The sequence below is a fragment of the Monodon monoceros genome, unplaced genomic scaffold (assembly GCF_005190385.1).
Source record: "Monodon monoceros isolate NGI ecotype Baffin Bay Population unplaced genomic scaffold, NGI_Narwhal_1 Super_Scaffold_4, whole genome shotgun sequence".
In the NCBI taxonomy this organism is placed as follows: Eukaryota; Metazoa; Chordata; class Mammalia; order Artiodactyla; family Monodontidae; genus Monodon; species Monodon monoceros.
This window is the reverse complement of record NW_021703781.1, coordinates 48,736,035-48,762,023: the sequence shown is the minus strand read 5'-3', so window position 1 is coordinate 48,762,023 and position 25,989 is coordinate 48,736,035. Positions and strand designations below refer to the sequence as shown.

The 25,989-nt window shown below is 38.5% G+C and overlaps 1 protein-coding gene across 1 annotated transcript in view; it reads right to left on the bottom strand.

The window, feature by feature from the left end:
* Positions 1-22,213, bottom strand: part of EXOC6 (exocyst complex component 6) — a 193,302-nt gene extending 171,089 nt beyond the window's left edge. The window contains exon 1 of the mRNA XM_029245876.1: positions 22,060-22,213. Coding sequence (XP_029101709.1) covers positions 22,060-22,160 — 101 coding nt within the window. The 5' untranslated portion in view covers positions 22,161-22,213. The remainder of the gene's footprint in view (positions 1-22,059) is intronic.
* Between the last annotated feature and the right edge of the window lie 3,776 nt (positions 22,214-25,989).

The following is a 25,989-nucleotide window of genomic DNA, read 5'->3' as shown; positions in this document are numbered from 1 at the left end:
ATCCTTAACTACGACATACATGCACGCATGCACACACGCACACAACACACACACACACACAATTTTACAATTATAAGGAACTGACAAACTCCCTTATCTGATCAATACATTAGAGTACATCTTCCCAAATGAATAAGTTATAGGCATACCACAATAATGATCAGCTCAACCCTCATTCTAACTTTGTTTGTGCCATGATATAAGAAATGCTGGGAAGAATTACCACAAAATAATCCAGAAATAAAGGTATAGTTTAAACAGACGCTTGAGGAAAAGAAAATGTCAAACAGGTCTCTAGAATAATAATAATAAACAGTAATAATATAATGCCATCTAGCTTTTACACAACACTTTTAACTTCTTCAAAACATCCACAATATTGTACAGCCAAGTAAAGAACTCAGGATAAGTTAAGTGTCCTAAAATACCAGCGTTGGGTATCTAAACCAAGTAGGTATCTTGTAGCTGCAGAGTAACTGAGTTTCTAGCAACTCTAGGAATGTATAAACACAGAAATGTATAAACACAACATTTAATTTCTTTCATTACAAAACGCTGAAAAAGATTTCTTGTTAACAAAATAGTCACTCTTTTCCCATGAAATATTTCATCTAGTTTGCCACATGCATTCTTAGAATGCTTTAGTAAACAATGCCCAGGTGTTTCCTCTAATTCAATTGAAGATATTCTGTCAAACAATATTTCAATGATAGAGTTGACATGCCCTAATTTTTTAAAAAATGGATATGATCATATCTTAAAGGATCATACAACCTATCAAAGCATCAAGATCAAGCAAAGGCAAAAAAGCAAAGGATGATTTTCTCCACATTTCTGATGTTATATTTTACTTGCCTTGTTTTCCTCTATGTACAATTTCTCAGCCTTGTTCTCAAGAATAGTATCCTATTTCCATGCATAGGAAAGAGCCTAGTGCAGTCTGTTAGTTAACATTACTTCCTATAACTAAGATTGACATTCTGTAATACCAACATTAACACTCACTGAAATTCTGGTTAACAACACAGCACAAAGATGACCGTTAATGGACATCCTCTATGGTGAAATGTGAATTGATAATCAGCTAACAGAGATCTGCAATAGACTTCCTCCTTCCTGTTTTTACACTCCTGACCAAGGAGATGTCTCTTCCTGTTGACTTTTGTGCTACTTGGTAAAAAGCTAAAGATGAGGAATGGAAACACCTAATACACAGAAATTTAATTTCTCCTCTAGGATAACAAATTGAATTGCTAAATAAATTTTAATTCAAAAACCTTAAACAATTAAGCAGATTAATGAATGCAGACATAGACTGCTTCCCTAGAAGAATTTAGAAAATTCAACAAAAATATCAAATTGTCTACAGCAGATCTAATGTGCAGTTTGCCTAATAACTTAAGAGATGATCTATATATGCTACCAAAGTCCTTTACAGGAGTATTAATCTATAATTAAGGAGAAATTCTCTTAAGATTGACTTCTCAGCAAAACAACCAAAAACAACAACAAAAACCACCATTCACCATGGAAAAGAGAAAATTATTTGAGCTTTACACTTATAATCTGTGCACTTTATGCTAAAAAATACAGTTCAAAATATAACATTAATATTTACATACCCAAAACTTTAGCAACAAACTTTCATAAAACAGAAACTATAAGAGATGTGAAAAGAGACAGTAACAAATTAATAAAATGGGACAGTAACACACCTCTCTCAATTCAAGAAAGATCAGATGAAAAACAATATGAGACCTTAGAAGATATAACCAACTTATTTAATAAGGAGTCTGTGTGTAAAACTGAGAACCCAAATAAAAAATATGCTTTCTTTTCAAGAGTACATGAAACACTCATGAAAACTAACCATATATTAAACCACAAATAAAAACCTCAGTGAATTCCAAAGAATAGAATTAGTGCAAACAGATTTATCTAACTGTAGTGTAATAAAACTAAAGATTAAAAGCAAATTTTTAAAAATAAAAAACTTACACATCTAGAAAAAGTTTTAAGACATAACTATTTAAAAAACTGTTGGGTCAAAGGGAAAATACAAAAATAAAACAGCAGAATTTCTTTAAGATAGCAATAAGGAGGGCTTCCCTGGTGGCACAGTGGTTGAGTCTGCCTGCCGATGCAGGGGACGCGGGTTCGTGCCCTGGTGCGGGAAGATCCCACATGCCGCAGAGCGGCTGGGCCCATGAGCCATGGCCGCTGAGCCTGCGCGTCTGGAGCCTGTGCTCCGCAACGGGAGAGGCCACAACAGTGAGAGGCCCGCGTACCGCAAAAAAAAAAAAAAAAAAGATAGCAATAAGGAAAACATCAGAATATGTGAGATACAGCTAGATCAGTCATCAGAGAAAAATTAATAGCATTAAATAATTACCTCAATAAAATAAAATAAAGCAAATGCAAAATACAAAAAGCTATAAAAAATAAATCAAAAGAAACAGAAGAAATAAATTGTTAAATATAAAAGCAGAAAGGAATGAGTTAGAAAACAGAAATTACTAGAATGAATAAATTCCAAGACAGATTTTTTTAAAAAATCAACAAAACAAACCAACCACCAGCAAACCTAATCAGGGAAAAAGTGAGTGAAATCACAAATATCTACATTAGAACTGACAAGGGGGATAAAACAAGCCATCAAGACTGAAGAAATTTTAGCATAAGACTACATTTGCACAACCCTACTCAAATAAATTTGAAGAAATGGATAATTTTTCAAAAGAATAAAACTTACTGACCCTGTATAGACAGAAAGTGTAACACAGACCAACTGTCACAGAAGAAATAAAGAAAGGAATCAAGACTCTCCTACAAGAAAAAAAGAAAGAAAAAGAAAGGCACCAGACCCAGCTGATCTCATCGGTAATTCTAATAAAACTTTAAAGATTAGATAATAATCAATGCTAATTATATTATTCCAAAGAAAACTTCCAATTTTATTTAATGAAATAAGCACAACATTGATTCAAAGTCCTGAGAAAGACTGCACGGAAGAAGAAAACTACAGACCATCTCATTTATGAGTATCAATGCAAAAAAATTTTGAAAAGCATATGCACAAACAGAATCCAATGGCACACTAAAAGAGCAATTCATCATGACACAAATGGGATTTATTCTATGAAGACAGGACTATTTCAAAATAGGAAATACATTAATAAATTCAATCATATTAATGGAGCAAAAGGAAAACAAATCATATGACCATCTCCATAGACACAGGAAAGACAAAATTCAGCAGTGTTTCATGTTAAAAACACTAAATAAAATGGGTATTTTTCCTCAGCATAATAAAATATAAATACCTCGGCTCAAAAGCCAGAGTTCTCCTTAATGAGGAAATACTAAAGGCTTCCCTGCTAAAGTCAAGATAAAGGTGCCCACTATCTCTACTGTGTTGCAATTATTAGGCTATGAAGTTTGACTACATAGCAATCTAAGGTTTAAGACCTGGAATGGAAGAAGTAAGGTTATTTCTATATACAAATTATATAATTACATTCCTAGAAAAACCAGAAGGAATCAATGGGGAAAAAATTACTACAAACAGTAAGAAAATTTAATAAAGTTAAGAGGTTAAAAATTAACATACAAAGATTACCAGCATTCACATATATAAACAAAAATGAGAATGTAAGAAAAGACCCAACTAAAATAACTACATGTAACCTTAAAGAATTCTAAAATTTATTTGTGCAAAACTTCTAACTCTCCTGAAAGACATAACATGTTCGTAGATATGAAGACTAAACATCATCAAGATGTCTGTTCTCACTAATTTATAAGTTTAACTCATTCTCAATAAAATACTTTGAGGATTTTTCTAGAATGACAAGTTTATTATTAAGTTCATTTGGAAGAATAAACAAGGAAGAGTCACTAGGAAACCCCTGAAAAAGATGAGCAATAAGGTGAGGGAAGCCCTACCAGATATTATAACAATAGAGTCTCTATAATTGTATGATGGTATATAGCACATGAACAGACATGTAGACAATGAACAGGATAAAAACCAGAGATAGACCCACCACATAAGAAAATTCAGTAAATGATAATGGCAGCATCTCAAATCAATGTGAAAAAGATATACTTTTTAATAAGAAGTGTTAAGATAGCTGGCTTGCCATATAAAAAAAGATAAAATCAGGGAATTCCCTGGTGATCCAGTGGTTATGACTCCGTGCTTCCACTGCAGGGGCAGGGGGCCAGCCAAAAAAAGATAAAATCACATCATACCCCAGGCAAATTCAAGAGGATCAGAAATGTGAATGTAAAAAATAAAACCATACAAGTACCAAAAGAAAACATGAGTCGATTTCCCTATAACCTAGTAGCATGGAACACTTTCCTATAATTCAAAAATCAAGCAAAAAGGCCAAAGATTGATGAATTTCCTTTTCTTTTTTTTTTTGTCCATGCTGCGCGGCTTGTGGGACCTTAGTTCCCCGACGAGGGATCAAACCTGGGCCCTTGGCAGTGACAGCGTGGAGTCCTAATCACTGGACTGCCAGGGAATTCCCTGAATTTTATTTTCATAAAAACTTCTGCATGGCAAAAAAGGGATAAGCATAGTAAAAGACAAAATGAAAAAAAAAAATGTTTCCAACTAATGGCAAGAAAAATTGTGAAAGATTTTGAAATGGACAAAAACAATTACTGAATGTCCCATCTAGCGCACCCTTCTAGATTATCTGTGGCTTTCACTGTCTTGGGCTATTTTACTTTTCTGTAAATTGCTGAAAGCTGATAGTAATGCAAGTTACTCTTGCCCATAGAAATGCAAAACACTTTTACCAGTGGAATGCAACTGATTATGCCCTGCAGATACTGACCAGTTATTTGTCTACTGACAAATCTATTTCAGCATTCCCAAATGCCTATATCATTTTTTTTGCCATTGCCTTTAAAACAATTGTAACATCTTACTGGTTCTCTCATTAATTATTAAGTTAAATAAAATTCCCTGGCACGCATTAATTTTTATTTAATGATAGCTGTGACTTTCTCACTCAGTCATCACAGCTCTGTTTTTAGGGTTTTTTTTGGGGGGGGTCGGTTCTTGGTTGGGTTTTTTTTTCCGCCATTCCGCTCAGCTTGTGGGGTCTTAGTTCCCTGACCAGGGATTGAACATCCCCCACCCCGCCCTTGGCAGTAAAAGCATGGAGTCCTAACCGCTGGACAGCCGGGGATTCCCTAATTTTATATCTGTATAATTTTATCATTTTTGAAAATTATCTTTTAATAGTTTTGGAGGTTTCACCAGGATGCCCAGTGGATTCACCCAGCAGAACCAGGAAACTGTATTACCAGAGAACTGCACCTCATGGGCTGCTTTAGCTTTTCAAGGGCTTCTAGGAGGAAAACTCAAGTGGCAACATACATTTAACTTTGCTGACTCTCTGTTTCTGTAAATTTTGTTTTGTTTCTTTTCCCTCTCTACAGATTGTATATTTTCATCTGGTTTCCAGTTACTACATGGCCATTAAGTTATTACCCCTAAGTGGTAGCAATGACTGAGAATTTGGTTTCATAGTTTGACATTTATTTGGTGATCCCTATACAAGGATGACAAATCTCTTGGGTACAAGATGAAAGACACTCTGGTTTGTCTATTTGTCTATTTTGAGCTCAAATTTTTTAAGAATTTCATTTTCAGTTCTTTGATAACTAGACCAGGGAGGTTTTCTCTCTACAACTCATGTCTCTTGACCTGGGGGTGAAATTATAGAATCAAAGCTATAAAGCTCTGTATCTGTAATTCAGAAAGGTTTTTACCTCTCATTGTGTGTGATAAATCAAACAATTTATCTCCAGAGGTTATTCAGTATTTAGATTTTAAAGTCTCTTAAGTTAAAGGAACTCTGTTTTGACTGGCTTATTAATAAAAAAAAAAAAACAAGGACTTATACAAATGGAATATTTGTAAAATTCCCAGAAAACAAAAGAAATTGAATTTCTAACACTTTAAATGTGCTAGACTTCTTTAAAAATTTCTTCCTATATGAATTAACTTAGAAACATTTTAAAAATCTAAGTTCAGGGCTTCCCTGGGGGCGCAGTGGTTTAGAGTCCGCCTGCTGATGCAGGGGACACGGGTTCGGGTCCCAGTCCGGGAGGATCCCATATGCCGCGGAGCAGCTAGGCCCGTGAGCCATAGCCACTGAGCCTGAGCATCCGGAGCCTGTGCTCCTCAACGGGAGGGGCCACAACAGTGAGAGGCCCGCGTACCGCAATAAAAAAAAAAAAAAAATCTAAGTTCACACAATTCACGTACAATTGACCCTTGAACAACTCAAGAGTTAGGGGCACCCACCCTCCACACTGTTGAAAATCCACATATAACTTTATAGTTAGTCCTCCATAACCAAGTTTCCTCTGTATTGGCATTCTGCATCCGCCGATTCAACCAACCTCGGACCCTGTAGTACTGTTGTATTTACTACTGAAAAAAAATCTGTGTATAACTGCGCAGTTCAAACCCCTGTTGTTCAAGAGTTAACTGTACAACTTCAGCAAACAAGCCTAGTTGGATCATTTTGGTTTATAAAAATAGCTATTTATTTTTTATGATTAATCATTTTATTCCACTTGGGTTTGTTTTTCCCTGAACGCACACAGGTTTACTAATCAAACAAGCTAACATTACCCTACAAAAATATTCAAGATGATTAAAAATGTAAATTTGTGCTCAACTAAGCAGAATCATTACTCTGACAAACTTTTTATTTCAACACATATTAAAGATTAATTTCTAAGATCTTTAGGTAACTTAAAACCTTAATATTAAGTTAGAGACAATCACTGTATAGCAGTTAATTTTTAAGTATAATGGAATCCTAGCAGACTGATTACTAAGCATAACTAAGTTTATATACTTTTGCTTCTTATTTTTATATGCTATTGAAAAGCTATCGTTTCCGGATGCGTCCATGAAAGTGTTCATTTTTGCCACTTTAAGGTATAAAAGTGACGTTTGTAACTGTAAGAAGTTGTATTCAGAGATTTGCTCTTATTCAGACAATTCTCAATGTTCCACTTCCGTGTTTCAATGTGAAATATAAATTAGTTACTTTGGTTAAAAGTTAGAACCATTAGCAGTAGTTAAGATACTAGTAACAGTGACAGAGAAATACAACTGTGTATGTACTTCTGTTTTATCAAGGAAAAAGAGCAGCTTTCTCCTACAGCAGTAGTTTTCAAATTTGGGGGTCTCTTTTACATAACTCTCAAAACTTACTGAGAAATCGAAAAAGCTTTTGTTTATGTGGATTCTAACTATTGATATTTACCGCATTAAAAACTAAAACTCAGATTTTGTGTGTGTGTGTATGGGGGGTGCTGCATAGCACGGCTTGCAGGATCTTAGTACCCTGACCAGGGATGGAACCCAGGCCCCCAGCAGTGGAAGCGCCAAGTCCTAACGACTGGATTGCCAGGGAATTCCCAAAACTGAGAATTTTTTTTTAAATTGACTGATTCATTTGAAAGTAGCAATGATGAATGCACTGCATTTTAATGTAAATAACCTCTTAGCATTATTTGAAAATAGTTTTGACCTCACAGATTCCAAAAAAAGAACAAGTGCTCTAAAGCAAACTGTTTAAGAACATGGAAGAGCACAATGAAGGACAAAACATGGAAAATGAATTTTATTTGCCTTCATTTACAATATAAGACTGAAAATACACTATGATATATGTTTAAAATTCAGCAACATTTGTTCAGTTTTGTTGGGCTTGCTTCCTTGGTTTACTGGTTAATGACCTGCCTAAAATATGAAAGGTTACTCTTTACCTTCTATGTAATCTGCCTAGATGACTGTTTTGCCAGAATAATGTCTGTACTTCATGTGGACTTTATTATATTCTTGATTATTCAATAAAAAACAGAAAAGGTTTCCTCTCACTTATGAAAGAACTAAGTTTCTTTACAATCAAGTTATCTATGTTTATTTTTTAAATGCTTTACTTTCACTTTAATTAACCAAGTTTTGCTTCTCAGGCAACCTCTGACAACTGTTTTGATTTTGCCTTTCCAAATTTGGATCCTAACTATAGAAAAAATAAAATAAAACTTTCAAGATATCTTTCACACCAAAACTGTCTTGGAGATTTCCCAGAAGAACCCAGAAAGAGCACAGTTATTTATTTTCATCTTATAGAAAGACTATAAATAATTAGGTTTGTTTGATATATTACTATAGTAAATGTTGCACGGGAAGAGCTGTCAAATTAGAGAGATGCTCACCCTTCCTAGGTTAAATGTGTAAGTAAAAAATGTTATAATACAAACATTTTTGAAATTGTACTCTTCATGGGAAGCCCTTGAATGTCAATTTCTGGGACAAAAATTGCTAGCTATAACTATGTTTTCACTAATCAAAACTTTTAAGTAGTAATGTATTGTACCTGACAGAAAATTTTACTCTTCTCCATTCTAATATTAGTTACAGGAATAAATTAACCATAGCCGTTAAGCCTCTGTCATCTACAGATAGTCTCTGTTTCACTCTTAGGCTTGCCCGAAAGCTCTGCTATAAGCTGTAAGTCTGAGTTTATGGCTTCAACAATGGACAGTTTCAGAGCCCTGCGGCACTTCAAACTATTGACACTTCACAAAATAGACTCTTTTTAAAGTTAAACATAGAATAGCCATATGACTCAGCAATTCCACTCTTAGATATATACCTAAAAAAACTGAAAATAGACATTCAAACAAAAGCTTATACATGAATGTTCATAGCAGCACATTCACAACAACCAAAAGGTAGAAACAACCCAAATGTTCAGCAACTGATGGATGAATAAAACGTGGAATATCCACACAGTGGAATATTATTCAGCCATAAAAAAGAAAGAAGTACTGATACATTGCTACAATATAGATGAATCTCAAAACATTATGCTGGGCTTCCCTGGTGGCTCAGTGGTTGAGAGTCTGCCTGCCGATGCAGGGGACACGGGTTCGTGCCCCAGTCCGGGAAGATCCCACATGCGGCAGAGCGGCTGGGCCCGTGAGCCATGGCCGCTGAGCCTGCGCGTCCGGAGCCTGTGCTCCGCAACGGCAGAGGCCACAACAGTGAGAGGCCCGCGTACCGCAAAAAAAAAAAAAACCATTATGCTGAAATGAAAAAAGACACAAAAAGTCATATACTGTATGCTTCTATCAATATTTTAATGAAAAATCAAAAAAAGGTAAATCCATAGAGACAGAAAACAGAGTAGTAGTTGCCAGCAGCTGGGAGAAGAGGGGGAATGGAGAGTAGCTACTAACGAGTACTTAGTAGCTTTCTTCCTGTCACAAACGAGGGTTTCCTTTTGTAATGATGAAAATGTTTTGCAGCTAGATAGAGGTAATGGTTATACAACATTGTGAATGTACTAAATGTCACTGAATTGTACCTTTAAAATGGCATATTTTATGTTTTGTGAATTCTACTTCTATTTAAATGAAAAACAAGATGAAGCTTCCCAGAATTCATGAAACTACTTCCTAGTGAAACAACCATAACCAATGAAAATTACTTAAAAACAAAAAACACCATTTGAAATCTCTGAAAATTGTCCCAAGAGCATACAGCAAATGAAGAGACATTTATTCAAGAAAATCTACTAAGAACAGTAAGAGCTTATGGCCCCTGAACCACAACTAACACTCTTCCTCCAGCTTAGCATGATAGAAGCTCCATCCTGGCTGGGTGTGGCTAAGTAGTCAGGGCTTCCTCTCCCCCCAGGTTTCAGTTAAGGGTCAGAAAAAGGGCAGGTATACAGCATTTCTCATCCTCCATCCCCCACAGTTCTGTGTTACAGAAGCTAAATTCCAGGTGAGTGTGGCTGAAAGGTTGGGGGCCTCCTTCTTCCACCCAGCCCTCCTTCCTCCATCCAGCCCCATGAAGGATGTCATAGGACAGAGGCTCTCCCAAAGATGGAGTAGCCAGGAATACTGGGATCCCAACTGCCCCACCTCAGCTTGAGACAGGCTGGGACCTGGGACCTGGGACCCTTTGCTGCAGTGTCTGAACCTGCGCAAGTGTCTCCTCCAGCAACAAAATACAAAGAAACTATAAGGGACTAAAAATAATTGCCTGCATGTGCAGATGGGGCAAATTATGGACAACAAGACACAAAAAGACCAAAAAAAACCCCCAACTGCCACTTCTGAAGAGCCAGGAGCAAAAATAGGGTGTCAAGAGCAAAAGCAGGGTACTGTGCATGCCCCCCACACTCAACACCACCAAAGGGGTGGGCAAACCACCTAAGCCACCCCTCCAGCCTGACCCCTGGACACACCCCTACCTTCACCCCATTCAAGGAACCAGCTGGCCCCCACCTTGAGGAGCGAGCAAAGGAAATTGTTACCTGTTTTCGCTCCCCCCCTGCTGTAGCAGGGGCCCCAATAAAGCCTTGCCTGAATTTCTTGTCTGGTCTCTTATCAATTTCTATTGATTAAGGAAGGCCAAGAACCCTGGTCTGTAACAAGCTCATAGGACAGAGGCTGTACACTTTAAGGGGCAGGCCAAGAAGAACAGAGATTACTGCCCCACACAGAGTCCTACTCCTCTGCCCCATCCAGACTGCTGCTCTTTAAGAATAGTATCGCTTGAAACAGGCCATTGTTCCTGCCCCAAGCTCTGGTGCAGTGGCGCAGAGATTATCCCCACTGGAAGAAGCAGGAGAAAATTGCAAAGTTCTCCCCCAAAAAACTGACTTTGTTTAGAACAGAATGTAAGGAAGTCCAAACATTATGGTACTCTTGAAAACAATGGAGATTTTGGTAGCAAGCAATTGAGAGGAGGCTGGTACCTCCATGTGATCAACAAGTTAAATCATAGGTCAGCCAGTTTACCAAAAAGAACCAGAGAAAGAAAATGTGAAGAGCCCTCCTATGATCAGAACAAACCTCAGAGATTGGCCTGAAAAACTAACCCTGCACTCAAACACGTATTTGTACATCATGTTCACAGCAGCATTGACAACAGCCAAAAGATGGAAGCAATCTGAGCGTCCATCAACAAATAATGGATAAACAGAAAGTAGTATATACGTACAATAGTATATTATCCAGCCTCAAAAAGGAAGGAAATTCTGACACATGCTACAACATGGATAAACCTTGATGACATAATGTTAAGTGAGATAAGTCAGTCACAAAAGAACAAGTATATGATTCCACTTATATGAGGTCTCTAATCATATTCATAGAAACAGAAAGTATGATAGTAGTTACCGGGGGCTGCTGGGACAATGGGGAGTTACCATTTAATGAGTACAGTTTCCGTTTGGAAAGATGAAAAAGTTCTGGAGATGGATGGTGGTTATGGCTGCAGAGCAATGTTAATGTACTTAATGAAACGAACTGCACATTTAAAATGGTAAACTTTATGTTACATGTATTTTATCACAATTCTCTAAGTAATATTTAAAAATCAAGATTGGGAAGATTAGGGGACTTAATCCACTAGAAAAATCATTAAGCCAGGAATAAATATAAAGTAGAGAAATAAATGAAAAAGTCTATCATTTATTCCTTCAAACTTACTAAGCGTGATCTAGTTGGATGTGTTCTAGCTGCTGGGGTGTGTAGTAGATCCCCGTTACCTGGTGGTGCATTCTCCTCCCAGCTACTAAGGACCCAGAGCTGCACCCTTCTCTGGAGACCAGCGAGTAGGAGGCACTCTGCCCAGTAATGCCTGGGAAGGTATGCACCCCCCCAGCAGTCACACACTCTGGGGGGTAGCCTATAGCCAAGGAGAGGTTGTTGGAGGTGGGAGTAAAAGTTCAGCCCCATTGCCTCAAAGTGGAACAACTCTGTGATATCATTCTTTTATTTTTTTTATTTTTGGCTGCACTGGGTCTTCATTGCTGCACACGGGCTTCCTCTAGTTGCGGCGAACGGGGGCTGCTCTTTGTTGCAGTGCACAGGCTTCTCATTGTGGTGGCTTCTCTTGTTGCAGAGCATGGGCTGTAGGGGCACAGGCTCAGTAGTTGTGGCACACGGGCTTAGTTGCTCCGCAGCATGTGGGATCTTCCCAGACCAGGGATTGAACCTGTGTCCCCTGCATTGGCAGGCGGGAATCTCAACCACTGTGCCACCAGAGAAGTCCCTGTGATAACACTCTAACTCCAGAGCTCCTCCTGGAATCAGGCTGAGGCTAGACTTAAGATGAACCCACAGTTTTAGATCTCCTCTACCCTATCCTATTTCCCTCACTCCTACAGGTTTCATCTGAAAGTACTGCCTCAACAAATTACTTGCATAAGGGCGGAAAAAAAACTACCACTGCAAAGGGGACCAGATTTAATTGGATTAGACTGTGAAACAACTTATGCCCCTGAATACTGTTGAAAACAATAAAGCAACCAGCCAGCAATTACTGGACTCTAACATCTCAGTGTGATATCAAGACAAGCAGGCAGGGACTTCCCTGGTGGTCCAGTGGTTAAGGCTCCATGCTGTCAATGCAGAGGGCATGGGTTCGATCCCTGGTCAGGGAACTAAGATCCCACATGCCATGGGGCGTGACCAAAAGATTTAAAAAAACAAAAGATAAGCAGACAGCTTAACAGAGAGATCAGGGAAAGACATAAAGAGAATTCTGCTAAAACCACTGTCATTCCAGAGTGACTGTGTACATGCCAAGATTGTGCCCTCTGAGGAGCTGCAGCAGAGGCTTCACACTGTGAGGGAAATACACTTGACTGAAATAGTCCAGGCTAGCCACTAAACAAACAAACACAAACAAAAACAAGCTCCAGGGACTTCCCTGGTGGTCCAGTGGCTAAGACTCAGTGCTCCCAATACAGGGGGCCCAGGTTCAATCCCTGGTCAGGGAACTAGATCCCACATGCATGCTGCAAGTAAGAAGTCTGCATGCCACAACAAAGATCCCGCATGCCACAGCTAAGACCTGGCACAGCCAAAATAAATAAATTAATTAATTAATTAAATATTAGGGAAAAAAAAAAAAAGCCCCAGAAGGTGGTTGGGGGGGGTGGGGGTGGGAATCAGTATCAAGAGCTGATAAAATATACTGTCTAAACATTTTAGTTTTCAACCACAACAACGAATTATGAGATAGGCAAAGAAATAGGAGACTATGACCCACACACAGGAAAAGAAACAGGCCCTGTTAAAAGGCCTTGATGGTGGAGTTAACAAAGACTTCAAAGTACTAGGTTCATAGTACTAAAAACAAAACATGCTTAAAGAAGTGAAAGAAGGTATGATGACAATGTCTAATAAAATAAGAGACTATTGACAAAGAAAGAGAAATCATAAAAAAGAACCAAGTTAAAATCCTGTAGTTGAAAAGTCAACAACAGAAAGGAAACACTCATTAGAAGATCTCAACAGCAGACATAAATTAGCAGAAGAAAGACTACTTAAACATTGACTAATACAGAATATGTAATCCAAACAGAGAGAAAAAAGAATGAAGAAAATGCAGAGCTTCAGAGAAATGTGAACAGCGTTAAGCACACCAACATACACATGATGGGAGTACCAAAGTAAGGAAGAAAATGGAGCAAAAAGAGTATCTGAAGAAATAATGGCTGAAATTTCCCAAATTTGATGAAAAACATTAAACTAAACATCTAAGATGATCGACAAACTACAAGAAGGATAAATACAAAGAACTCCATACCCAGACACATCACAGTAAAAATAACGAAAGACAAAGGAAAAATCTTGAAAGTAAGGGGGAAAAAACCACATATAAGGGAATCCCACTGAGATTAACAGCTGACTTATCATCAGAAGAAATGGAGGCCAAAAAGGCAGTGGGATAATATATTCAAAGTGTTAAAAGAAAAAACTGTCAACTAAGAATCTTATAATCAACAAAACTATCTTTCAAATAATGAAGGCGAAATAAAGTCACTTGCAGATAAACAAAGACTGAGGGAATTAGTTACCAGCAGACCAGCCTTACAAGAAATACTAAGAGAAGTTCTTCATAATTAAAAGAGTGAACCCAGATGGCAATATGAACACATGCACACACACACACACACACACACACACAAGAACACCAGCAAAGGTAACTATGTAATTCTAAAAGACAGTATAAATGCATCTTTCTTCTCTTAACTAATTTAAAAAGCAACTGCATAGGACAGTATGTACATAACTGTACTGACAACATGTAGAAACATATTTGAAAATAACAGCACAAATTAAGTATGTGGGAACAAAGCTGTAATGGAATAAGAAAATGACACAACTAAAAACTCAGCAACAAATAAAGAGAATTAGAAATGGTAAATAAGGCTAATGTAACAAACTCTATAAATACTTGCTCTCTTTCTCTCAGCTTCTTTGAAAAATAAAAAGTTATATATAGCAACAAATGTAACACCATATTGTTGTGTTTGTAACATATATAGATGTAAGATATTACAATAATAGCACAAAAAAGGGAAAGAGGAAACAGAGTTAGATAGAAGTAATGTTTTGGTACTTCACTGGAATTAATTTAGAATTAATCTGAAGCTGATTCTGAGAGCAACCACTAAGAAATAAATTTCTTTTAAACACTGGAAAAAAATCACTAAAGTAATTAAAATGTTACACTAGAAAATATTCACTTAACAAAAAATAGTAAAAAAAAAAAAAGTCTGGGGGGACAGAGGAGCAAAAAGAAATGAGACATACAGAAAACAAAAAGTAAAATGACAGCTATAAATCCAACTATATAAATATTAACATTCAATATGAATGGATCAAACAGTCCAGCCAAAAGTCAGAGATTATCAAACTGGATAAAAAACAGATACATCACACTTTAGATTCAAGGATAAAAATAGGTTGGGGCTTCCCTGGTGGTGCAGTGGTTGAGGGTCCGCTTGCCGATGCAGGGGACACGGGTTCGTGCCCCGGTCCAGGAGGATCCCATGTGCCGCGGAGCAGCTGGGCCCGTGGGCCATGGCCGCTGGGCCTGCGCGTCCGGAGCCTGTGCTCCGCAGCAGGAGAGGCCACAACAGTGAGAGGCCCACGTACCACAAAAAAAGAAAAAAAAAAAAAAAAAGGGTTGAAAGTAAAAGGATAGAAAAAGAGTCAATCAATCAAGAATATGTAACAAGTATACACATTTATATACCTAACAACAGAGCCCAAAACACATGAAGCAAAAACTATCCAATACCCAATAATGGATAGAACTAAGCATTATATCAAAAAGGAAGTAGAAGACTTTGAACAACTATTATCTAATGAGATCTAACAGACATCTATAGAATCTTCCACCCAACATCAGGATACATATTCTTCTCAATTGCACATGGAACATTCTCCAGGATAGACCACATGTGAGGCCATAAAACAAGCCTCAATGAATTAAAAGGACTGAAGTCATACAAAGTATGATCTCTGACCAAATGCAATGAAATTAGAAATTAACCATGGAAGGTCGTTTGAGAAATTCACAAATACATAGAAATTAAACAACATACGTCTAAATAACCAATGACTCAAAGAAGAAATCACAAAGGAATTTTTTTTTTTTTTTTTTGCGGTACGCGGGCCTCTCACTGTTGTGGCCTCTCCCGTTGCGGAGCACAGGCTCCAGACGCGCAGGCTCAGCGGCCATGGCTCACGGGCCCAGCCGCTCCGCGGCACGTGGGATCTTCCCAGACCAGGGCACGAACCCGTGTCCCCTGCATCGGTAGGTGGACTCTCAACCACTGTGCCACCAGGGAAGCCCCCACAAAGGAAATTTTAAAAATACTTTGAGATGAATGAAAATGAAAAAACACAATACCAAAACTTACGGGATGATGCTAAAGCAGTGCTTAGAGGATTATTTATAGCTGCAAAAACCTATATTTAAAAATAAGAAAGATCTCAAATCAATAGCCTACCCTTCCATCCCAAAACACTAATAAAAAGGAGAGCAAATTAACCTAAAACAAGCAAAGAAAAGAAATAAAGATTAGCTACAAAGGAAATAGATGATAGAAAAACAATAGAGAAATATCAATGAAGCGAAAAGATGGTTCTTTGAAAAGATCAATAAAATTGACATTTAGCTAAACTGACCAAGAAAAAAACTCAAATTACTAAAAGTCAAGAATAAAAGAAAAGTCAGTATTACCAATCATACAGGAATAAACAAGTTACAAAGGAATGCTATGAACAATTTTATACCAACAACCTGGTAACCTAGAAGAAATGGACAAATTTCTAGAACAACACAAACTACCGAAACTGGTGCAATAAGAATAGAAAATCAGAACAGACCTATAACAAGAGATTGAATCAATAATCAAAAACCTTCCAAGAAAGAAAAGCTTTGGTGACAAATTCTACCATCTATTTAAAGAAAAATTAACACTATTCCTTCACAAACTCTTCCAAAAAGTGGAAGAGTAGGGACACTCCCTAATTCATTCTATGAGGCCAGCATTACTGATACCAAATCCAAATAAAGACATCATAAAAAAGAAAACTACACACCAATATCCCCTATGAATATATATGTAAAAATACTCAGTAAAATATTAGCAAACTGAATCCAATGTGTTAAAAGGCCAAATGGAATTTATCCCAGGAATCTAAGAGTTATTCAACATTAAAAAAATAAATGTGATACAGCACAAAAATAAAACAAAGGGAGAAATAAAAACACATTCATCTCAATTGAGGAACACTAACCAACTCATTCTATGAGGTATTATTCTCATGCCAAAACCAAAGACATCACCAGAAAATAAAAGACCAATATCTCGTGAATATACATGCAAAAATCCTATACAAAATACTAACAAATGGAATCCAGCAACATATAAAAATGATTATACACTATGACCAAGTGGGATTTATTCTGCAAACCCAAGGTTGGTTTACATCTGAAAATTAATTAATGTAAAACACCACTTTGATACAATAAAGGACAAAATCTACATGATCATCTCAACAGAGGCAGAAAAAGCAACCGAAAAATTCAATGTTCCTTCATAATAGAAACACTCAACAAACTAGGACTAGAAGGGAACTTCCTCAACCTGAAAAACAGCATCTATGAAATTCCCATAGCAATATATGAGAGTGCCAGTTGTTCTACAACTTCACCAATACATGGTATGGTCAGTCTTTTATTTAGACATGCCAATAGTGTGGTGGTTTACCCCGTAGTTTTCATTTGCATTTTTCTAACAACTAATGATGTTAATCTTCTTTCCATGTGCTTATTTGCTCTCTATATACCTCCTTTTGTGAAGTATCCATTCAAATCATTTACCCATTTTTTAACATATTTATTGGACTATAATTACTTTACAATGGTGTGTTAGTTTCTGCTTTATAACAAAGTGAATCAGCTAAACATATACATATATCCCCATATCTCCTCCCTCTTGCGTCTCCCTCCCACCCTCCCTATCTCACCACTCTAGGTGGTCACAAAGCACTGAGCTGATCTCCCTGTGCTATGCGGCTGCTTCCCACTAGCTATCTATTTTACATTTGGATTTACCCATTTTTTAAATGAGTTGTTTGCTTTCTTATCAGTCAGTCTCAAAGACTTCTTTTATACATTCTGGATGCAATTTTTTTTTTTTTTTATCAGAGATGTGACTTGCAAATATTTTCTCCATGTCTGTGGCCTGTCTTTTCATTAACAGTGTGTTTGAAGACCAGATGTTCTCAATTTTGATAAAGTCCAATTTATCAATTTTTTCTTTTATGTATTATGCTTTTGTAATAGTATCTAAGAAATCTTTGCCTAACCCAAAGTCACAAAAATTTTCCCCTGTAGTTTTTAGGAGTTTTATAGTTTCGCATTTAACGTTTAGGTTTACGATCCATTTTGAGTTCACTTTTAAATATGATGCAAAATACATTTAAAAGTTCATTATTTTCCATATAGATATCTGACGTTCCACTACTGTTATTTAAAAAGACTATCTTTTCCAATGAATTCTTTACATCTTTGCCAAAAATTAACTGACCATGTGTGTAAACCTATTTATGGAGTCTTCTCAGTTTCACTGATCTATTTGTCTAGCTTGATGCTAGTACCACACTGTCTTGATTACTGTAGCTTTATAATAAATCTTAAAACCAGGTAATGTAAATTCTCCAACTTTTCATGTTTTTCTTAGTTAGTTTGGCTATTCTAGGTCTTTTGCATTTCCATATGAACTTTAGAATCAGTTTGTCAATTTCTACCAAAAAAATTGCTGGATTTTTATTGGGATTGTCTTAAATCTAAAGACCAGTTTGGGGGAAATGACATCTTAACATTATTGAATCTTCTGATTCATGGATACAGCATATGTGTACATTTATTTAGGTCCTCTTTAATTTCTATTAGCAATGTTTTATAGTTTTCAGGTAAAAATCTTTCACATTGTTTGCCATATTTATCCCTATGAATTTCATATTTTTTGATGCTATTAATTTTTTATTTCAATTTTTGATTGTTCATTGCTAGCACATAGATATACAATTGATTTTTGCATACTGATTTGGTGTCCTATACCCTTGCTAAACCCACTTAACAGTTCTAGTAGCTTTTCTATGCATTCCATAGGATTTTCTCTATAGATAATTACATTGTCTGTAAATAAAGATGATTTTCCAATCAAGATTTTTTTTCCTTATCTTATTATACTGGCTAGGACCTCTAGTACAGTGTTGAATAGAAGTTGTGAGAATGAACATCCTTGCTTTATTCCTGATTTTAGGAGAAAAGCATTCAGTCTTTCACCGTTAAGTTTAATGTTAGCTACAGGTTTTTCATAGATGCCTTTTTTCAGGCTGAGGAATTTCCATTCCCAGTTTCTGAGGGTTTTTATCAGGAATGAATGTTAGATTTGTCAATGCTTTCTCTGCATCTATTAAGATGATCATATAATTTTTTTTAGTTTAATATGAATTACGTCAGTTGGTTTTTCAAGTGTTAACCAGCATGCATTCTTGAAATAAATCCCATTTATTATTTTTATATATTGTGGATTTAATTTGCTAAAATTCTGTTTAAAGTGTTTTAGTGTGTGTATTAATAATACTGGTGTATAGTTTCCTTTTCTAGAAATGTCTTTGTTTAGTTTTGGTATCAGGTTAATGTTGACCTCAAAAATTGAAGTTTATCAATTTTACTGATCTCAAAGAACCAGGTTTCAGTTTCACTGATTTTCTCAACTGTTTTTCTATTTCCTATTTCACTGATGTCCACTCTGATCATTATCATCTTTCTTTGGCTCTTTTGGATTTCATTTGCTCTTTTTTTTCTAGTTTCTTAACTTAGAAGATGAGGTCATTATTTTAAACCATTCTTTTCCAGTAGAGGTGTTTAGTGTATTTCTCTCTAATTATAGATTTAGCTGTATCCCACAAATTTTGATATGTTGTGTTTTCATTTTATTCGTTCAAAATACTTTCTAATTTCTCTTTCCATTTCTTCTTTCATCCATGGGTTATCTAGATATGCGTTTTTCAGTGTTCAAATATTTGGGAATTTTCCAGATACTTTTCTACTGACTTCTAATTTAATTCCATTGTGGCCAAAGAACCACATCATACGCCAGGCCCTGTGAAAAGTGTATAATATGCTTCTCATTTAATCATCTGGCTTCCTCCAGGAAGACTGATCTGATAAAAAGTGAGTCAGGAAAAGGTCAGGCTGAAAAAAAGTCTGCCACTAAGAAAAATAATATTAATAATAACTATAACAACATAAGCCTACATGCCAGCTAAAACTTAATTGAGAAATAACAACAAAAATTAATCTTAATGCTGAAATATTTATGGATGAACTGCTGTCTGGGATTTGCTTCAAAATAACCCAGGGTGAGGAAGAGTGGAAATGGGAAGAGATCAAATGAGACTGGCTAGGGGTTGAAATGAAGCTAGACGATAAATTCATGTGGTCCATTAGACTTTTCTACTTTTTAAAACACTTAAATTTTCCCATAATGAAAGTTTTTTTTAAATTTAGTATTAGCATGTCACTCAGTGAAACCTTGGGAAAAGATAACAGTAGCTTAAATTGTTCAAGTGAAAAGACCACTAATAGTGCCTTCTACATGTGTGTGCAAAGAGTCTGCTTATAAATGAGAGATGACAAGTGTATATATAGGATAAGTATGAGTCAACGTAGTTCGCTAAAAAGAAGAGTGTGGGTTTCAACAAAGTGAGCAGGTTACAAAAATGTCCAGCAAAATAGAACAGAATGATAACACCATGAATACATATATTCTATTTGTGTCACAAGAATCTCTCAATATACAGTTGACTGTTGAACAATGAGGGGTTAGGGCCTCGGACCCTTCATGCAGTGAAAAATCCACATATAACCTATAGTCAGCTGTCCATACACTGGTTTCCTCCATATCCCAGGTTCCACATCCTCGGATTCAACCAACTGTGGATCGTGTAGTACCACGGTATTTGCTATTTAAAAAATTCCAGGTATAAGTGGATCAACAGTTTAAATCCATCTTGTTCAAGAGCCAACTGTATTTCAAATTTTTCTTCTACGTCAATTTCATCTGCTATCAAGGATACTGCCTAGCACATTTTCTCAAGAAGAAGCATCTCCTTCATAACCAATACTATTTTCAAAAATGGACTGTTCTGATAACTATACCACATACTCTACTCTTTCAGTTTCACCACGCAGTGAGGAAAACAAAGCTTCCTTTTAGTCTATGATTTCTACTTTCATTACCAAATGCAGAGTTTTATGAAAAGAATTACATTGAAAAATTAAGAAAATGCACTAATTATTCTTATCATATCATAAATGGAACTTCATTTGACAAAAATATATCAGATGCCTACCACATGCTCCGTGTTAGGCATACAGCAGTAAACAAATAGGCAAGGTCCCTAAGGTCCTGAGCTTTCTGGGCATCTAAACACCTACCCCTCCCCTGTCTACAAATAAAGAATCAAGGTCCAGAGAAGTTAAACGATTTTTGCCCATGACCTCACACTTCATCAGTGGTTAGATTAGGATAAACCAAGAACCCAGGTCTCCGGATTATCAGAGCAAGGTGGATTCACATCATAACTTGAACTGGCTTCACTTTATACTACATCCTCAGTCCACAAAATATCCAGCGCTCCATTTCTAGGAATGTATCCTGAAGAAATAATAATGATTAAAGCCCAATGAGTCCCAAGTTCCCTAAGTGAATAATAATTTCATTATCATCACAGCGAAAAATGAAACCTTATGTTTAAAAGGCACTCATCCTTGAAGAAAGTGCCTAACGCTCTAATGGATCACTATAGTACCCGGCTAATATTCTATTAGGGCAGCAGGTATTCAGTCTGGAATATTCATTGTTCTTGTACTATTTTTAAAGGGTGGAGATTCTTTTTAAAATAAACTGCGAAATGCATGCAAAATTAATGAAACGTTCGTAAATAAGTAAAAGCTCCCCAGGCTTGCCGAGCAAGCGCACGGTCACATCAGCGCGTTCCCGAGCGTCAGCTCCTCCCCTCCAGCCCACGCTCCCTCCTCGCCCACTCTGGCCGCGCGGGAGGGGCGATAATGGTGCCGGCGTCTCCCGCTCAATTTCAATTCTCCCACGCCCTCGGCAGCCCAGCTCGCCAGGGTTTCCACCTGCGCGAGCGTCGGTACCTCGGTCACGCCGGCTGTCGGCACTTAACTTTCGCCTCCGCCACGCCCGCAGCCAAGCCGCCCTCGGCCCCTGCACGATCCGAGAGCCAGGAAGCCCCAGGCGCGTCCTCGAGACCCCAGGCCAGGGCCGGGACTGGACTGCGAAGGCGGGGCGGCGCCGCGGCTCCCGGGGTCAGAGGCGCCTTGGCAGCCACACCCTCCAGCTGCGCTGTGACAGCTCCCGCAGCTGAGGCGGGCCGCGCCGACAGGTGTAGCCTCCCGTGCCGCCCCGCCCCGGTCCCGGCTCAGGTCCCGGCCAGCCACCCTGAAGCGCCCCCACTTGCCCGCCCGCCCCCTCGCGCACCACCTGTCTGGCCGCTCCGCGCGCCACCGGCGGCGGACGACCCGCCCGGCTCCCGACGAGCGGCCGGAGGGGGCAGCCCGACACCCCGGGAGGATGAGAGCTTTACCGGAGGGTGGGCCCCACGCAGGCGGTGTCGGTGCTCTGGATCTCCTGCAAGATCCGCTCGTGCTCCGGAACGGTGCCCAGACCTTCGCCGCTCTCCGCCATCTTGGCTGGAAGCTGAGAAGCCAGCGAGGCGCGGCGCCGCGAGAACCGCGGGGGCGAGCAGCCTGTGGCGCGAGCGCGAGGGGGCGGGGAAAGGGGCGGGGCGGGGGGGTGGGGCGGGCAGCGCAGGGGCGCGCGGGAGGCGTGGGAGGCAGCGCGCGGGCCCGCGACCAGGTGTCGGGTCTCCACACCTGCGGGGAGGTCAAGGTACTGCCGGGGGCGGCGGGGAGTGGAGACGCATCACCTCCAGCTCTCGCTCGGCACTTGTCCCTAGTTGCTGTCTATTAACTGGCTGGGCTTTAACATAGATCCCTGTATTCTGTGTGCCCGACCCTCTGCTACGCGCTGGGGATACTTTAGTAATGAGGGAGGTCGACAATCTGTAATAAAAGCTACGGGAACGTTTAACAGGGAGGCCTGATGTACTACTCTGGGCGGTGGAGAGTCAGAGAAAGGAAACCGTGTACTCAAGAAAAGCAAAATGGTGTGTGGGAGTAAGATTTATTTTAGGAATGAGCCAGGAAGATCCCAGCTGGCGACTGCTCTGAATGGATTCCTGTCCCTGCCCGCGGGAAGTCCACAGAGGCCAGTCAACTTGGAAATAAATTATAAGCGCCAGAAAAAGTAAATGACGTAAAACTATGACACCTTATGGCAAAGATAAAAGTGCAATGTGTGATTTCATGCCAAAGTCCTAGAACCCAAGTGCCCCCAAGTTGCTGTGGCTGGGATAAGGCGTGGAAGCTCTTGAGAGCAGTGGGCATCAGCGAGATGGGAAAGAAAGGCAGGTGGCTTGGGCAAAGGTACTAGTGTAGAAGAGTTCTGTTTAGTGAAGTGTTTGTGGGACGCTGAGTAAAGCAGTTTGTCATGGTCAAAGCAGCGACTGAAAAGGTTAATCAGGAAGAGAGTACATACCTACCCCTGAGGGACAAATATTTTCTGGTCTCCATTAATCCAGGGCTCTGAATGTCCCTTTGAGTCAACCAAGCTCTTTACTATACAGCTGTGTAACTCACTCCTTCAGTGAGCTTTTTCTAGAAGCTTTTACTACTTCCATCTTCCTCCCACAAAAATCCTGGGAGATGATATTGCATAATAATTAAGAGCATGAGCTCTGAAGACTGGTGTCTTCAAGTTAATTCCCTGGTCCTTCACTCCACAGCTGGGTGACATTGTGCAAGAACCTAGTCCCTTTATAATTCAGTTTCCCCATCTGTAAATGACCATAATAGTACTGTCTACTTCATTTTGCTGTCCCATGTTGTGTTAGCTTTCTATTATTGCTGGAACAAATTATCACAAACTTAGCTTAAAACAACTCAAATTTATTATGTTATAGTTCTGTAGGCTAGATGTCTAATACGGGTCTCACTGGGCTAAAATCAAGGTGTCAGCACAACTGTGCCCTTTCCAGAGGCTCTAGGGTAGAATTCATTTCCTTACCTATTTCAGCTTCTAGAGGCCTTCCACATTCCTTGGCCCATGGCCCCCTTCCTCAGTCTTTCAAGCCAGCAATATTGCATCTCTCTGACCGACCATTCTTCTGTAGTCACATCTCCCTTTGACTCTGACCTAGGCCAGAAAAGATTCTCTGCTTTTAAGGACCCATGGCATTAGGTTTGACACAACCCCGTAATTCTGGATAATCTTCTATCTCAAGGTCTTAACGTTAATCACATCTGCAATATCCCTTTTGTCATGTGAGGTAATATATTTGCAGATTCCAGGGATTAGGACATGAACATTGTGGGGGAACCATTATTCTGCCTGCCACACTTAGTAAGGGCCCAATAAACATTACTAACATATATAAATGTCCTCCTTCCTATTAATGTGAAATTTCTGCCCTCCTTGGAAACTTCAACTCAGATTTATCTCCTTCATAAAGATTTCCCTAATGAATCACAACCTTCTCCACTGACACTAGATTCAATGTAGCACATATATCCATTCCACCAACAACTGTTTTAAGAGTTTGCACTTGTTTTGATTAGTTCCTTTTTATAATTTGAATTTTGTTTGTTCTGTACAGTTGACCCCCAGGGAACCGAAACACAGCTGACCTCAGTGCACACTGGCTTGGAAGACTAAGGAAGCTCTGCTACATCCAATATTTATTTTACCAAGAAACCTTATCACAAGCTTGTTTCCACTGTCTTGATGGTACAAGAGAATCCAGATCTTCTCTGGGTAATCTCACTTCCACAAGCTGTGAAAATATACAGAAAAAAAAAAAGAAATCCCTTCCCAAGTCCACCAGCATTTTCACACCATGTTAAGGTCCTTAAGTTCAGAGATGACTTTTTTTTTTTTGCAATTTTTTATAGTTCCTCATAGAGTCCTGCACATGGCTGAGAGAAAGTTGGAAGGTCTTCAAACCAGACAATGCTGAAGTTCTGAAGCCATTGGAAAGAGTTCAGGATGAGTTAGAAAGGAGCATTCCAAACAGGTCTGAGTAGGTAGGAGTTTAATTAATCCATTATTGGTAACAATTAGGAATTAAAAAAATATCAAATTGTAAAAAGTTTCTTCAAACTTGCTCTTTATATGTTGACATTAAATATAACATCTTATAATATTGTGTATTCAGTTGCCTTAATAGAAATCTGCAGCACAAACAAAACGTTACCTCAAACTCCCTGATGTTCACTTTTATCAGGAGCTTCAATGCAAGAAATGATATTTATGGACTTTTGTCAGAGGATATAAACTTCATCCATTCCTCTGGTTATTTAAAATTTTATCCTTGGATGGAGCCAAATACCTGTACCTAGACCCTAGTGTTTTGGCCCTTCATACCACTGTTTTTCACTGAGTAGTAAAAAACTGAATTTTTTTCTTAGCAGACTGTGTCCTCAATTGCTGAGGCACCACCACCTGGTGTTAGCACATCTGAAATGCAGGTTCAGCTCTTGAGGGGGGAAAATAAGTCTTTTGAAAATTGAACCTGAAACCAAAGCATAAGATCCGAGAACAAATTTTTACTGTCCTACAAAGTGAACAGAAAGCCAGTTCTCTCTGCAGGAAATGGCAGGCTATCTTAGCTCAGACGATGAGCAGGACCAGAATTCACTGTTCTGAAGAGTAAAGCAAGGTGAGGAGACATATGGCACAAGCCAGCTTCTTATTTGGCAATGCCCCATACTCGTGGGGCATTCCTTTCTGGAGTGTTCATTACCCAGACCTTTCCCCTTCTCTTCTCCAACCATGGTGCCATCTATCTAAACCCAGCTCCAAATGCCCGTGCCCTGGGAAGCCAGCCCTGCTTACATACTCCTCACTCCTGGCCTGTTTCAACAGCTGCCCATAGAGATTACCTCAACGTTAAGTGGCAGTATCTTCCCCTCAAGTCAAGATGGAAGGAAGTCCGTATACCACTTCTCCTTCTGAAACAGCTCTTGCTGGTTCCCTCTGTGGCTTCTGACAGTTCCGTTAGTACCTGAAGTTTTTGCTAAGAATTTAAAGCTAAATGTCCTCAATAGCTAACTATGTAAATTTTAATTATGGACGTAGCTATAACAAACACATTTATGTGAAAAAAGGCCTAAAGTGCTACATTTCTAAAAGGCTCCAAAACGAAGAATTTCAGCTATAGGCCAAAATAAAAACCATAATAGCTATTTACTGAGCACTATTTGCTAAGCCCTTTATATTATCTAATTTAATCTTTAATAATTTAATTCATAATTTTTTTTGGTAATTAAATTAATACTAATTTTACTAAAATCTTATTTCACCCTCTAGGGTACTTTTGCTATCTCCAATTTAATTTGAAGAAACCGAGACTTAGAGAGATTAGGTCACTTGTCCAAAGCCACACAGCTAGTGAGTT